This window comes from Lynx canadensis, chromosome F1 (assembly GCF_007474595.2).
Source record: "Lynx canadensis isolate LIC74 chromosome F1, mLynCan4.pri.v2, whole genome shotgun sequence".
Lineage (NCBI taxonomy): Eukaryota > Metazoa > Chordata > Mammalia > Carnivora > Felidae > Lynx > Lynx canadensis.
Genome location: NC_044319.2, coordinates 2240802 through 2254894, shown reverse-complemented (window position 1 = coordinate 2254894; position 14093 = coordinate 2240802). Strand labels below are relative to the sequence as shown.

General features: G+C 57.1%; 1 protein-coding gene across 1 annotated transcript; it reads right to left on the bottom strand.

Moving 5' to 3' along the window:
* Nucleotides 1–3466: 3466 nt before the first annotated feature.
* Nucleotides 3467–5322, bottom strand: MIXL1 (Mix paired-like homeobox). The gene is made up of 2 exons (XM_030301766.1): nucleotides 5038–5322; nucleotides 3467–3772 (listed from the first exon to the last, which is right to left on the bottom strand). Exons 1-2 carry the CDS (start codon nucleotides 5320–5322, stop codon nucleotides 3467–3469), a joined length of 591 nt encoding a protein of 196 aa, XP_030157626.1.
* Nucleotides 5323–14093: the final 8771 nt, after the last annotated feature.

Genomic DNA, 14093 nt, shown 5'->3' with positions numbered 1-14093 from the left:
ATTGGCTACCATTTTCACTTAACTGATACAAGCTGATAAGTATTCCCTCTATTTAAAAAGTTTTGGGGCGCCTGGGTGGCTGTCAGTTAAACAGCTGACTCTTGATTTCAGCTCATGATCTCCCGAGTCATGAGATCGAGCCCCGCAGCGGGCTCTGTGATGACAGCTGGGAGCCCTGTTTGGGATTCTCTGTCTCCCTCTCTTTCTCCCTCTGCCCCTCCCCCACTCATTCTCTCTCTCTCTCTCTCTCTCTCTCTCTCAAAAATACACATTTAATTTTTTTTTAATCTTGTTTATTTTTGACAGAGAGAGAGACACAGCATAAGCGGGGGAGGGGCAGAGAGAGAGGGAGACACAGAATCTGAAGCAGACTCCAGGCTCTGAGCTGTCAGCACAGAGCCGGACGCGGGGCTCGAACTCACAGACGGCAAGATCGTGACCTGAGCCGAAGTCGGACACCCAACCGACTGAGCCCCGCCAGGCGCCCCTCAAAAATAAACATTTAAAAAATTTTTAATAAAAATAAATTTTAAAGAATTGTAATTCCCACGAAGTTATATTTTAGGGGAATCAGTGCAGATTAATTACCAAGTCCTTTTGAATTGCGACTCTGTCCAATAAGACCTCAAGGGAGGGGTTTTTCCATCTCTGCAAATCTTTGAAAAACATTAAGCAAGCAAGTTCTTGGCTTTACTGTAGACCTAGTGAATGGTTGGTTTTAACCTATCCTGCCTAGAATTATGTAAAACATTTTTTACTTGTTTCCCCCGCGCTACGTAAGACTGGTCACACGTAAATCCCACCTGGTCGTAAACGCACGTATCTAGGGGCGCCTGGGTGGCTCAGTCGGTTAAGCATCCGCCTTTGGCTCAGATCATGATCTCGCGGTTCATGAGTTCGAGCCCCGCGTCGGGCTCTGTGCTGACAGCTCGGAGCCTGGAACCTGCTTTGGATTCTGTGTCTCCCTTTCTCTCTGCTCCTCCCCCACTTGTTCTCTCTCGCGCGCTCTCTCTCTCTCAAAAATAAATAAATAAACATTAAAAAGACCGCACGTAACTAATTAAGCAGTGTCCAAGTTAAGCGGTGCCCAAGTGCTGGTGGCAGGAACTGTGCCTGAGATCGTATTTGAATTTGATTTCTGTTTCGGGAAGAAGAAACCTCAATCATTCAGAGTAGTCATGTTGTACGTGAATTTGCGCGACGCCGCTGCCGCTGAGCACGAGCTCCAAAGAGAGCCGTGGAAGCCGGAGGGAGCCCACAAGCCGGCACACCGCGTGCTTGCGGGCTCGGTTCTGAGCTCCCCTCGGTTGAGTTCCGGAAACCACGTTCCCTTGCTACCATTGAGAATCTATCAAAAGATGCGCCCACTGAATCCTTTCTCTCGAGGGGCACCTGGGTGGCTCAGTCGCTTAAACGTCCAACTCTTGATCTCAGCTCGGGTCTCGATCTCGGGGTCACGAGTTCAAGCCCTGCACTGGGCTCCACGTGTAACACGGGGTGGGGGGGGGCGAGTCTCTCGAATGCACGCACTTTCTGAATCCTCGCCATTACCACTTGTCTCGCCCCGCCCAGCCACCGTCCCCACCAGCCTGGAACCGGGAGGTCACCCCCCACCTTCTCTAGCATTCCACTCTGCCCCCTCAGCTGCAGCTTTCACCAGGTAAGAGTCTTAAAACACAGAACTGGTCATTTTCTCTCCATCTAAAGGCTCAGGGCTCTCTAGACAAACTCAGAACTCTTTTATAAGCCGCCAAAAGTCACGGTTGGTCTGACCTCTAACAACTTCTCCTGCTCCTTACCCCGCAGGGCCTTTGCACGTGCAGGTCCCCCTCCTCACCCTGCTAACTCCTGACCATCCTACACTTCAGTTTCTCACGGAAGCTTTCCTTGACCACGACGCACCTGTCTCCGGGGCCCTCGCATTTCCAGGCCCTCATAAAGCGCCTGTTCGTAGCCAGCAAGTGTCTGTGCAGTGAACAGACAAGTTTCAAAAGCGCTCGAAACGACATGAGTGTCACTAGAGAATAAGCATACGGTTTTCCGTGAGGATGGCTTTACAAGAGGAGACTACTCAGAAGCAGAAATTCTGCATGGGCAGGGGGGGGGGGCCTTTAAGCCTATCACGTGATCATTAGTCCTGACGGAAAAGGCCAGGCCGACACAGGAGGCATTATTCGGTGGTGGACAGATGGGTGGACTGAGTCCTGGCCCAGTTCCTTGCTCTTTCAAATATAGTCCCTACCAGGGTGCCTGGCGGGGGGGGGGGGGGGGGGGGCTCAGAGGGTTGAGCATCCAACTTCAGCTCAGGTCACCATCTCACGGTGCGTGGGTTCGAGCCCCACGTCGGGCTCTGTGCGGACAGCTCGGAGCCTGCTTCGGATTCTGCGTCTCCCTCTCTCTCTGCCCCTCCCCTGCTCATGCTGTCTCTCTCTCAAAAATAAACATTAAAAATTGCTTTAAGTCATTTGAAAAAATAAAATTAAAATAAAACATAGTCCCTACCTTGCATGACAGTTGGAAGTCAGTCACATAATGCCCGTAACACAGCAGCTAGGGTCTCATAAGAGTTCGAGAGATACAGACTAATGTGCTTAGAGGTCCTAGGCTAAGCATCCAACTTCGGCTCGGGTCACGTTCTCCCGGTCCGTGACCGAGCCTCACATCGGGCTCTGCGCCGATAGCATGGAGCCTGCTTCCGGTTCTCTGTCCCTCTCTGCCCCTCCCCTGCGCTCACTCGCTCGCTCTTAAAAAAAAATAATAATAAACATTAAAAAAAAAAAAACTCAAGTCTGCCACCAAAGCCTGAACTGTCTCCTGATTGCTTCTCGGAGGGGATGTGCTGCTCGGAAAAGCGCAAGTCATCTGAATAACACCTCTGAAAATTAGGGCAACTGGCGTAGAGACGCTGAACACAGCTCAGACTATTCTAGTAACGTCGAGACTGCACAGCCTACACACAGACCTCACCCCCGGCCACCGCCTATACGGTCTCCATCGGCCCTCAGGAGGGTGCAAAGCCTCCACGTACCAAGACGAGATTTTCATTTATCTCAGGCTAACTTGCAAACGGTAATTTGCACACATTTCTTTTAATATTTACTTATCTTTGAGAGAAAGAGAGACACAGCGTGGGGGCAGGAAGAGGTACAGAATCAAGATCAGGGGAAGGTTCAGACTTGGTGGGGGGGGGGGGGCTCGAGCGTTTAAGAGAGAGGGGGGGGCTCATTTGGTCCCCGACGGACGGGAGCGGCTCCGAGAAGGTCGCACACTGTCCGGGGGTGACCTTCCGATCCGCACAACCGCCCTGCTGGCCAGAGACGTCGCCTGCTAGTCTGGGAAGGTAAGTGGAAGGTCTTTCCCATCTGGTGGCCCCTGGAGGCTTCTCCAGGCTTCTAAGGAGAGTGAGGCGTGTCCCCTTTGCCTCCAGCCTCCAGCTCCTGTGGGCTCGGCCCGAGTCCGCCGGTGCTCAAGAGTTTCCAAAGGCAGAAAAGATGTGTTCCTCCCAGGAGTCCAGCTTTGAACCGGGGCCTTCAGAGAGGGGGCAATAGGTTTCAAAACGCTGACCCTGGCAGTGAGGGGCAGAGATGCCCTCTCCCAGCCTGTGGGGATCGGGCGGGCAGGTCCCATCGGTTTCAAGAGGCAGCTGGGGCTTTAGGCATTTCGCTTCGCTCCCCTGAGCAGAGCGGAGGAGGAACAGCTCCGGCCTGGCCGAGGGATGACAGGGTTTCCCGCTCTGACGCCGCGACTTGGCACGTCTGTTCTGGAACCACACCTGGAAGCGGGGAGACAAGAGGGGCTTTGGGCTGGAGTCCTTGTGCCACGATGGCCTCCACCGTCCCCACGTTCCAGGGCGGCGGGCCCTAGCTCCCTGCTCCGGGACCCCCTGGGTTTCAGAAAGCACTGGGGCCAGCCGATGGGTCGGCGTTCAGAGCCCCCCGCTTTCCCTGACTCACCACTGCCGGGTGCCTGGGCACCACACGGGGATATTTGCAATGAGAAATAGGGTCACGGAAACAGAAGGGCTCAGAATTTGAGGATAAAATGCTTCTAGGCTTAAACAGGAGAAGAATTGGGGGCCCCTGGGAGGCTCAGTCGGTTATGCCTACAACTCTTTGATTTCAGCTGCGGTCACGATCCCAGGGTCGCGGGATCGAGCCTCACCTGGGACTCCGTGCTGAGTGTGGGGCCTGCTTAAGATTCTCTCTTTCTCTCTCTCTCTCTCTCTCTCTCTCTGCCCCCCTCCCCCCTTCATGCTCTGTCTCCCTCTCTCTCCCTCTCAAAATTAAAAAAATTAAAAGATGATAGGCATTAAAATAACTTAGCAAATCAATTCCCGAAAAGTACAGCCCCTCATCAAATCAATCAAGAAGGCACTTTGCTCTGCGGACTCCACCGCTGTGGGCAAATTTGCCGCTCACGGTGTCCCAACCAATCCTGAGGGTGTCCTGCTTAGGAAGCCTCCGGGGCGAACTGCTGAGACCCACAGATCATTCCCACCCCCCCCCCACCCCACCCCACCCCACCCCCACCCCCGGGGATGCGCAAAAGCAAATCCGCTCCTCCCAGCGCTGAGATGAGGGCTCCCGCTTAGACCTGCGTTTGGACACAGGCCGAAGGGCAGGGGGGCCTCATCACCCCCGAGCCCCCCGGGTTCTGATCCAAATGTGCAATAAACGCAGCCGGCTCCAGGGAGCCGCCCGGGCTTCAGGCTTTACCCCGAGATTCCAGACCCAGTACCGGCCCAGAGCGTGGCCTCGGGGCTCCTGGGGGTGACTCGGGGAGTCGCTTGGCCCTGTCCCAAGGACCCTTCTCCCAGCGGGGGAACCCCAGCCGGGCCTCATCGGTCTCTTCCCGGAGAACCGGAGAACGAAAAAGTATCCAAGGGCTCCCTCTCCCCCTCCCGCTGAGGACTCGGCTTTGACCGTTTCGAGGGGCCCCGAGCGTACCCGACGCCCGAGGCAGGCGCTCCGCCGCACGCCCGCCCCGGCTCGCCGCCCGGGACCCCGAGGCTCCCCGTCCCCAGCCCCCCCCCCTCACCTGGATCCGGGACTCGGGGAGCAGCGTGAGCGCGGCCAGGCGCTCGCGCAGGTGGATGTCGGGGTACATGGTCCGGCGGAACACGAGCTCCAGCAGCTGCAGCTGCTCGGCGCTGAACGACGTGCGCTTGCGGCGCTGCGACGGGGCGGGCGGCGCGGGGTCCCCGCCCGGGAAGGCCGCGAAGGGGCCGGGGCGCGGGGGCGGCGGGGCGGCGGGGCCGGGCGGGGGCGCGGGGAACGCGGCGCCCGCCCCGAAGCCGAGCTCCCGGGACCCCGCCGCGGCCATCGCTGCGCCAGCCTGTGCGCCGCCGGGGGGCGCGGGCCGCGGATATAGGGCGGGGGCCGGGGGAGGGGCGGCGGCGGCCTCAAAGGGCCGGGCGCGCGGAGGCCCGTGCCCCCCGGGGGGGCGGCCCCGCCAGACGCCGTGGGAACCGCCGCTTCCGCCGCCGCGCGCGCGCGGGGGGAGGGGAGGCGCGAACTCGGGCCGGGACCCCCGGAGACCCCCGCCCGCCCTCCGGCCCGCCGCCCCTACTCCTGCGATCCCCGCCCGCTGGCCCCCCTCCACCCTGGCGACGCCCCCGCAAGCCCTCTGGCCCGCCCCCCACTCCGGCGACTCCCACCCGCACCCCGGCGACCCCCGCCCCCCCCAACCCTGCGACCCACCCCGCCGGCGACCCCCGCTCTCCCGCCCGTCGCCGCAATCCACATCCCCCGGGGCGGGCCTCCCACTCGGCGGCGGGTCCTGGGGTCGGCCTCCGTCCCGCCCCGCGAGTCCCGGGCAGCGACCCTTGGCCGCCGTCCGGCCCGCGGCCTGGGACGTATTTATTTACCCCCCCCCCACCCCCACCCCCGCCCGCGATGTGCGAGACCCTGTGCCAGCTGGGCCAAGCAGCCCAGCCCCTCGCTCCCCGACGCGCCCTGCATCCGCCGGGGGCGCGGATTAGGGGGCCGCAAGCCCACCCCTTGGGCGGCGGGGGAACCAGGGACGCTGGTGGACGCGGGACCCCGCCTTCCCGGACGTGCCCGCGGGGCCCTCGCGGGAGGCGGGAGGCGGGCCGGCCCGGTGGGCCCCGTTAGAAGAGGCCGTTTCACCGGGACTTGCGCTGTGGTCGTGGGGGGGGGTGCCTCCCCTGCAGGGTGAGGGGCGCAGGGCCCCCGCGCTGTGCCAGGCGCTCCGCGAACTCAGGTCGCCCGGTGGGAAGAGACGGGCGTGGGCCCCGGGCCTCCTGCCCCCGCCGTCCGAGCCCTGATCCCACCAGGACCGCTCTCTGTGGGCAGGGTCCTTCAGGGCCCCGTGAGGCCACCCCGGGAAGACCTTGGGCGTCCCGGACCTTGGATGTCCCGGACGGGCTTTCCAGGTGTCCGGGCAGAAAGACAGACCGCGGGGAGGGACGGGAGCCCTGGGCCCGATTCGCTCCTGGTGGGCGGTTGGGGCGGCAGGGACTGTGTGTCCAACCCTTTGGGCTCTCCGGGGCAGCCCGCTTCTCCACCTACCCGCCCCACCCCTCCTCTCTCGTCTCCCTCCCCCGCCCTTCCTCTCCCTTCCTTTCCTGGATCTTGGAGTCTTCAGTCAGAGGGCAAGTGGGACGGGAGGTCAGACCCTCCGTCTGACTGTGCTCGGTCCTTCTTTCCTGAATCGTGGGAGGCTGTGCTCTACTGAGTTCCTATGCCGGGTTTACAGGTCAGGAGATAGTTCCAGAATCCAGAGAGGCCCCGAGGACTCCCAAGCCGGCCTCCACAAGAGACTCGGGTGCTCACTGGTCAGTTCCCCCGCACCCTCCCACGGGAGGCCGACACCGCCGTCCCCTCCAGTCTTGGGGGTCGTCTTTCAGGCCCCTTGGGCTCATTAGGTTCCCGGTGATGATGGAGCCAGATCCCAGCAGCCCCAAAGTGCCCTGGGTGTAGCCCCCCCCCACCCCCCCACCCCCCCCGCCACCCCCGGGACCGGGAGGCCAGCCTCCGAGGAAGGCCGAGCTTTGCTGGCTGTGTGGCTGCCGAGGTGAGGTTTTACAGTCCCGGGTGGCCCAGCCAGAAACTCTGCCCAGGGTCAGGAGTCACAACGATCCCGGGCTGTGTGGACGTCCCCGCAGTCCTGTGTCGCAGCCCCGTCTGTCTGAGGCACCTGCTCCCTGTGCCCCCGGAGGACAGACCCGCCCAGAGGGACGAGGTGCTGCCCGTGGGCGGTCTTTTCTGCTTTTTGAACTGGCGGTAAGAAATGCCAGCATTCGGGCCGCCTGGGGGGACTCAAGTTGGCTGAGCGTCCGACTTGGTCGTGACCTCACAGCTGGTGGGTTCGAGCCCCTCCGTGCCTCTGGGAGCCAGGAGGCTGCTCCGGATTCTGTGTCTGCCCCTCCCCTGCTTATATGCCTTCAAGCGCTCTCTCTCTCTCTGTGTCTCTCTTTTTCTCTCTCTCTCTCAAAAATAAATAAACATTAAAAAAAAAAAAAAAGAAAGAAAGAAAGAAAGAAAAGAAAAGAAATGCCAGCATTCAGCCTGGTCATCCCGCACACTGACTAAACAATCATTTTCCTTCATGACTTTTCTGGAAGGCTCGCGGTATATCCCCCGTGTTGAAACAAGATGGCCAGCCTTTCCCTCTCTCCTCCCTCTGTCTCGATGAGGTTTTAATTGCGTGTGCTGGTATTTACCTGAGAAATAACCTCGGTGGGGACACAGTGGAAACCCGGGATCGCGATCGGGAATGAGGGGTTGCGGAGGGAGACTTTATCTTACACCTGCTGGTGCTGCTGTATTTTTGTTTTTGAACTGTGCACATGTTGGTGTTATACGTATATCTTGAAAACCTAGGTTTTTTGAAGGTATTTTATTTATTTTTTCAAATGTGTCACTTATTTTTGAGAGAGCACAAGCCGGGGGCGGGGGACAGAGGGCGGGGGACAGAGGATCCAAAGGGGACTCTGCACTGAGCAGTAAGCCTGATGTGGGGCTCGAACTAACGAATGGAGAGATCAAGACCTGAACTGAAGTCAGACACTCCACCAGCTGAGCCACCCAGGGGCCCCCAAATGAAGTTTTTGATGAGTAAGTGGCAATGTGGTATTCCGGGTTGGATCTGGGTTTTTTTTGTTTTTTTGTTTTTTTTTAATCAAGTCTACACCTGGGGCGCCTGGGTGGCTCAGTTAAGCGCCCGACTGCAGCTCAGGTCACGATCTCACAGTCTGTGAGTTCGAGCCCCGCGTCGGGCTCTGTGCTGACAGCTCAGAGCCTGGAGCCTGTTTCAGATTCTGTGTCTCCCTCTCTGCCCCTCCCCTGCTCTTGTTCTCTCTCTCTCTCTCTCTCTCAAAGATAAATGAGCATTGAAAACATTTTTAGAAAATAAAAAAAGTAAAGTCTACACCCAACGGGGCTGGAACTCACAACCCAAGATCAAGAGTCACATGCTCCACACCGACTGAGCCAGCCGGGTGCCCTGGGTTGGATCCTTAGAAAGGACGAAGGACATTAGTGGGAAAAACTGGTAAAATCTGAATGTTTTTATAAAACTGTTAGAACACGGAAGCAGAGGATGCACGTAATGTATCTGGAACGAGATACTGTTTCACCGTGGGAATAGATTTCCCGGTTCGGGATTTGCACTGACCAGCGTTAGGAAGCTAGAAGCTTCTACACATCTCATCTGATGTGTATCCGTTTGCTGAAAATTACAGGCTTCCCTCTCCCCTTTTGTTTGCCAGACACGTCTAAAGTCCTAAGTGGTTTTTGCCAACCCCGAGGTCGGGATCCCCTACCCAGTTATCCTGTTGGAAGCATACGATGAGTGTTTTTGTTAATTCTTCTATACCCGTTTTTGGAAAACAGAGGGAGCCCCATCGCTGGCAATATCTTTAAAAAAAATCATTCTGGTGGGGCTCCTGGGGGGCTCAGTTGGTTAAGCGTCCGACTTTGGCTTGGGTCATGATCTCGTGGCTCGTGGGTTCGAGCCCCGCGTCGGGCTCTGTGCCGACAGCTCGGAGCCTGGAGCCTCCTTTGGAATCTGTGTCTCCCTCTCTCTCTGCCCCCCTCCCCTGCTCACACTCTGTCTCTCTCTCTCTCAAAAATAAATACACGTTAAAAAACTTTTTTGAAAAACAAAATCATTCCGGCAAGTTATTTGCTCGAGGCTCCGTAAGGCACTTTCCTCTACCAAAGCCAGTTTACCAGTTCCGGAATGGCTACGCTGAGGTTCAGGGTTAGCCCAAGGCAAGGGCCACGGATGGAGATCCGGGGTCGAGGTCCCCCCTCATCCACACCTGGGCTCCGCCCACTCACCACTTGGTCTGCTCAGGGCTTGGGCCCTTATTTGCATTTGGTGTGTCGGTCACCCTTGTCGAACCAGAAGGGGCGGGCAAGGGGAAATAGACGACGCACATCCAGGAAAGAGAAGTGAAGAAGAAAGAGAAAAGCAATGAGCTAAAACAAAACAAAAAAGGATCGCGATCTGCAGCAGCCCCAGCGGGCAGGCGGGAGCCACTCGGGGTCACTGTCCTTCCTTTGCATCCTTAACCTTTCCCCCCACGGCTCCTGTCCTTGACGCCCCCAACATCACAGACGCCTGCCTTTCCTCTCCAAGTGCTAAGTACCCTCTTCCCGGCTTTGTTGTTCAAGTCAGGCCCTCCACGCGGCCCTGAGAGCCGCCCCCGCCCTGCTCCGGGGCTGGTGTTTATTGATCAGAGACCCAGGAAAAGGAGGGTCGATGGCTTGGCTTCCACCCTGAGTCCCTTTGATCCTGGCCTCGCTTTGATTTCCCCTCCTCTCGCTGCCCTGCCCGGCCTCTTCAGTTCCTGAAGTGTATTCTGGAAACAGAGGTTACAAGAGATTGAGAGACGACACCCCCCCCCCGCCCCCCAAAAGGTATTAATGCGCCAGGAAAGCGATAAAAGGTTAAGGAGCCTCTCTTGTTGTTTGGTTAGCGCCAAACACATTCCAATCACAACCTCCAAATCGCTTTTGAATTCGACACACACGTTGAGTTGTTTTGTTTTGTTTTTTCCTTTCTTTCAGTTATTCCCACCCAAATCCTCTGGGTAGCGTCTTTCTCCACCCAGACTCACAGAAGCAAGTGAAGTTAAAAAGAACCCCTCCACGCCGGAGACAGAGAACCATAGGTTTTCCAGGTTTCTGTCCACACGCTTGATAACAAAGAACAGAAACGACCGGCAGCAGATTTGGCCCTCGCACCCGACATTCGTCTACACCTGTCCCTGCAACACGCCTGTTGAGCGCTTTGAATGGGGCCTGGTGCCCCTGAGCTGGTATCTTGCTTAATTTCACGGTAACTGATTTCAATAGAAGCGGCCTCTCGTGGCTACGGCAGCTGACAGGACGGCTCTAAATCATCACCCTGATGAATTCCTCTTCCCTGAGAACTGTTTACAAAGACGTATGTAGCTGGATTTGAATGCTAGACTCTCCTTTTACGTGGCTGGAACAGAACTCTGGATCGTCGAAATGACTACCTCGGTTTCGTCGCGGACAGTCTCATACAGATTTGGCTGAACGGTGTGTTGAATATCGCTGTAGCATCCGTGCACGGTCTTCTTTTTATTATTGTCGTTTTTTCTTCGTTTTTTGAGACAGAGACAGAGAGCCAGTGGGGGAGGGGCAGAGAGAGAGGGAGACACGGACTCTGAAGCAGGCTCCGGGCTCCGAGCCATCAGCACAGAGCCCGACGCGGGGCTCGAGCTCCCCGGAGTAACCGAGGACCCACTCCGGCCTTGGTGTCCCGGCCGGCAAGAGTATTGGGTGTGTGTTCCCAAAATGCTTCCTTTTGCTGGATATTTTTGCCTCTAACAGAGGAGAGACATCGTGCGGGTAAAATACAAAGCCAAGTTGGTCCAGTCAGACGCGGGCTCCCGGTGGGTGTGGGAGATGAGCCGCTTTCCAGTAGGTACTGTTCCATTTTCGTTGGTCCCGGGAGGGACCTCTCGGCCTGTGGGCGTGTAGCTGTCACGGGCACATGAACTTCCCGCACTCTCTCAGGGGAGGAGCCAGCGACACAGGCCCCTTCTTTCCGATTGCGCTCAGCAAGCCCCGAGCGCCAACCCTGAGCCGGGCACTGCGCTCCGGGAGGGAGAGGAAGCTCTCCTCACCGCTGGGACTTCCTGGTTAGCAGCCGGGCTGCCTGGCCAGCGGGCCAAGTTAATCCTGCATTAATAAAGGCCACCCAAGCACCACTGACCCAGAGCAAACTGACCCTGGGGAGCGGGCGGTAGAGACTCAGCCCGCTCCCTCATAATGCCCAAAATGTGCTTTCGCTTCGGGCGTATCACCTGAACAAAAACCCTGCCAGAGAGGGCCCTGCTTTGAACTTGGTTGACCATTCCGGGATTGTTTAAACTCATCCACGGGCAGACTGTGGTCTCCCCGCGCCACTTCCCGTGCAAAGGAAAAAGAAAAAGAAAAAAATGCTCTGTGGAGAAATGGCACATTCCAGGCCAGTATTCCAGAGTCTGGAATATTTAGTCATATCTGCAGAGGACAAAAGTGTTCAACACTACTGAGGCATTCTCTCGAGGAAGAAGTCGAAGAGGCCCCCGCCGGTCAAACAGGACAAGTGGAGCGCCAACAAGAGTAACAAAAGCAATAGGTTGCAACACATCGAACTTGTTAAAATCCATTCTTTCGTGATGGTCATAAAAAACGAAACTGATCACGTTCGGCCGGTTCTAGGGAACAAACCCTTTATCTAAGAGCTGGCAGGCAGGGGCGCCTGGGTGGCTCGTCGGTCGAGCGCCCGGCTTCAGCTCAGGTCATGATCTCGCAGTTCGTGGGTCCGAGCTCGGTGGGTTCTGTGCTGATGGCTCGAAGCCCGGAGGCTGCTTCGGATTCCGTGTCTCCCTCTCTCTTGTCCCTCCTCCGCTCCCACTCTGTCTCGCAAGAATAAATAACACGTGTAAAAAAGGTTAACAACAACAAAAACAACAACCTGGTACACAAAGTGTTTATCCTGCCTTTTCTGTACGACTGTAACTCAAGGTACACAGTGGATAAAGAGAAGGCCCTCGGGACGCAAGCGCTCTGCCGACACCCAGACGTGGAAATGCTCTGATCAGCGGAGAAGGAATGACAGAGGTACACAATCCTCATTTTGCAACCTTTAATGAAGGCGTGAGCCTGACAGCGATCCTCATGGCTGCTAGCTGTCCTTCCTTGTAGAAATATACACCACCACCTCGGAGTGAGTCATTCTCCCCAAAATAGAGATCCGGAACGTAAGCCGGCGATGGGAGCTTGCCACCGGGTCAACAGAAGAACGGAGAGCAGTAGCAGGTCACGAAGCGCCACAGGGACACCGTCAACAAAGCCCAGACTGTGGGAAATTCAGGACAAACGTCAGCCTCTTCATCAAGTACATTGGAGAGAGAGAAAAAGAGAGAGGGAGAACCATCCATAGACAAAAAGGGACCAAAGAGCCCTGTCGACTCGATGCAACGCTGGGATCCTGACGTGAACAAACCCCCCGTAAAAATTCACTTCTGGGGCGCCCAGCCGGCTCAGTCGGTGGAGCTTTGGGACTCTGGGTCTCCGGGGTGGTGAGTTTGAGCCCCACATTGGGCACAGAGATGACTTTAAAAAAAAGTTCATTTCTTCGACCAGTGAGGCATTTCAACATGAGCTATGAGAAGATATTAGGAAATTGGGGTTAACTTTTTTTGTGTTATGAGAGCGATTCTGTGTCATATTTTTGTCGCCTTTTAGAGACAGGTAGAAATAGTGGCAGATGAAATCAACAAAACGTTCGGGATTTGCTCCAAAATAATCCAGTTTGGGGGGAGGGGGAAGAGTGGGGAGATACAGAAAAAAGCAAGGTTGGATACGAACTGGTAACAGTTGGGGCGGGGGCATGATCACGGACTATACCATTCTCTCTACTTTTGTGTATGTTTAAGATTTTTCCAGAATGAAAAGTTAAAAAAAAAAAAAAGCAATAGTCAGTGTCCTTGAAGGACGTGGGAGACACTGAACAGGAGGACAAGAGCCCCGCTCTGGGGGGGTAGGGTCTCCCCAGGGAGCTGGGAGCCCAGGCGGAGGAGGAGGGGAGCGGCCCCCTCACTGGGTTTGGGGCGGGGAGGGGGGACCGGAGGAGGACACCTGTCAGCGTTGAGTGCACCCGTGACAGAGGTGGCCGGGCTGCCCAGCTCTGGGGCACTCACTGCACGAGAGACCCGAAAATAAATCTACCTGGGGGCAGCCACCCTCAACCCTTTCGTGTAAAACCTCTTCCGTGCTTGTGTGCAATGTACACATATATGTAACTGTGCAGGGAAACTATACACGCGTGGTTTTTATACAGACAAATCTTGTTTACCTAACCCAAAAATAATTTTTTTCATGTCTATTTAGTTTTGAGAGTGAGAGAGAGAGACAGAGTGCAAGCGAGGGAGGGGCAGAGAGAGAGGGAGACAGAGGCCGAAGCGGGCCCCAGGCTCTGAGCTGTCAGCACAGAGCCTGACGCGGGGTTTGAACCCACAAACCGCCACATCGTGACCTGAGCCGAAGGCGATGCTGAACCCACTGAGACCCCCAGGCGCCCCGTACCGCAGTTACCCTGAAACTCTTGTAATCTCCCATGGGTTCTAGGCTTGGGAGGACTCAGGATAGGCCCAGGAATGCCCCAGGGCATTTCCCCAGCCGCTCCCCCCCCCCCTTCTGGGAAAACCCTGCTCTGAGAGCACCCGAGGGGAGGCTGAGTAGGGGGCTTGCCGGGATGAGGAGTTAGTCTCTCTTACTTGGGGCCCGTGAGGCACCTTGGACCTGAGGGCTGGGGTCTCAATCTCAGACTCTAAAAGGCCTCTGTTTCGGCCCCACGGCTTCTCCTGGCACTGAGCCCAGCTCCGTGTCCTCCCCACGCACATGGCCTCGTCCACGCAGCCACCCCAGCTCCGGGCCTGGGGAGGACGGCTCGGGGATCTGTCCCCACGAAGTGTGGGTGTCAACCCCCAGAAGGAGCCCTGGCCCCCAGACCGGCTGGGGGGTGGGGAGGGCTTCTGCGGGGCCCTCCCGGCCCTCCTGCCCGCCGCACCTGACCCGGATCGCGAGCACCTGCCTGCCCTCCCT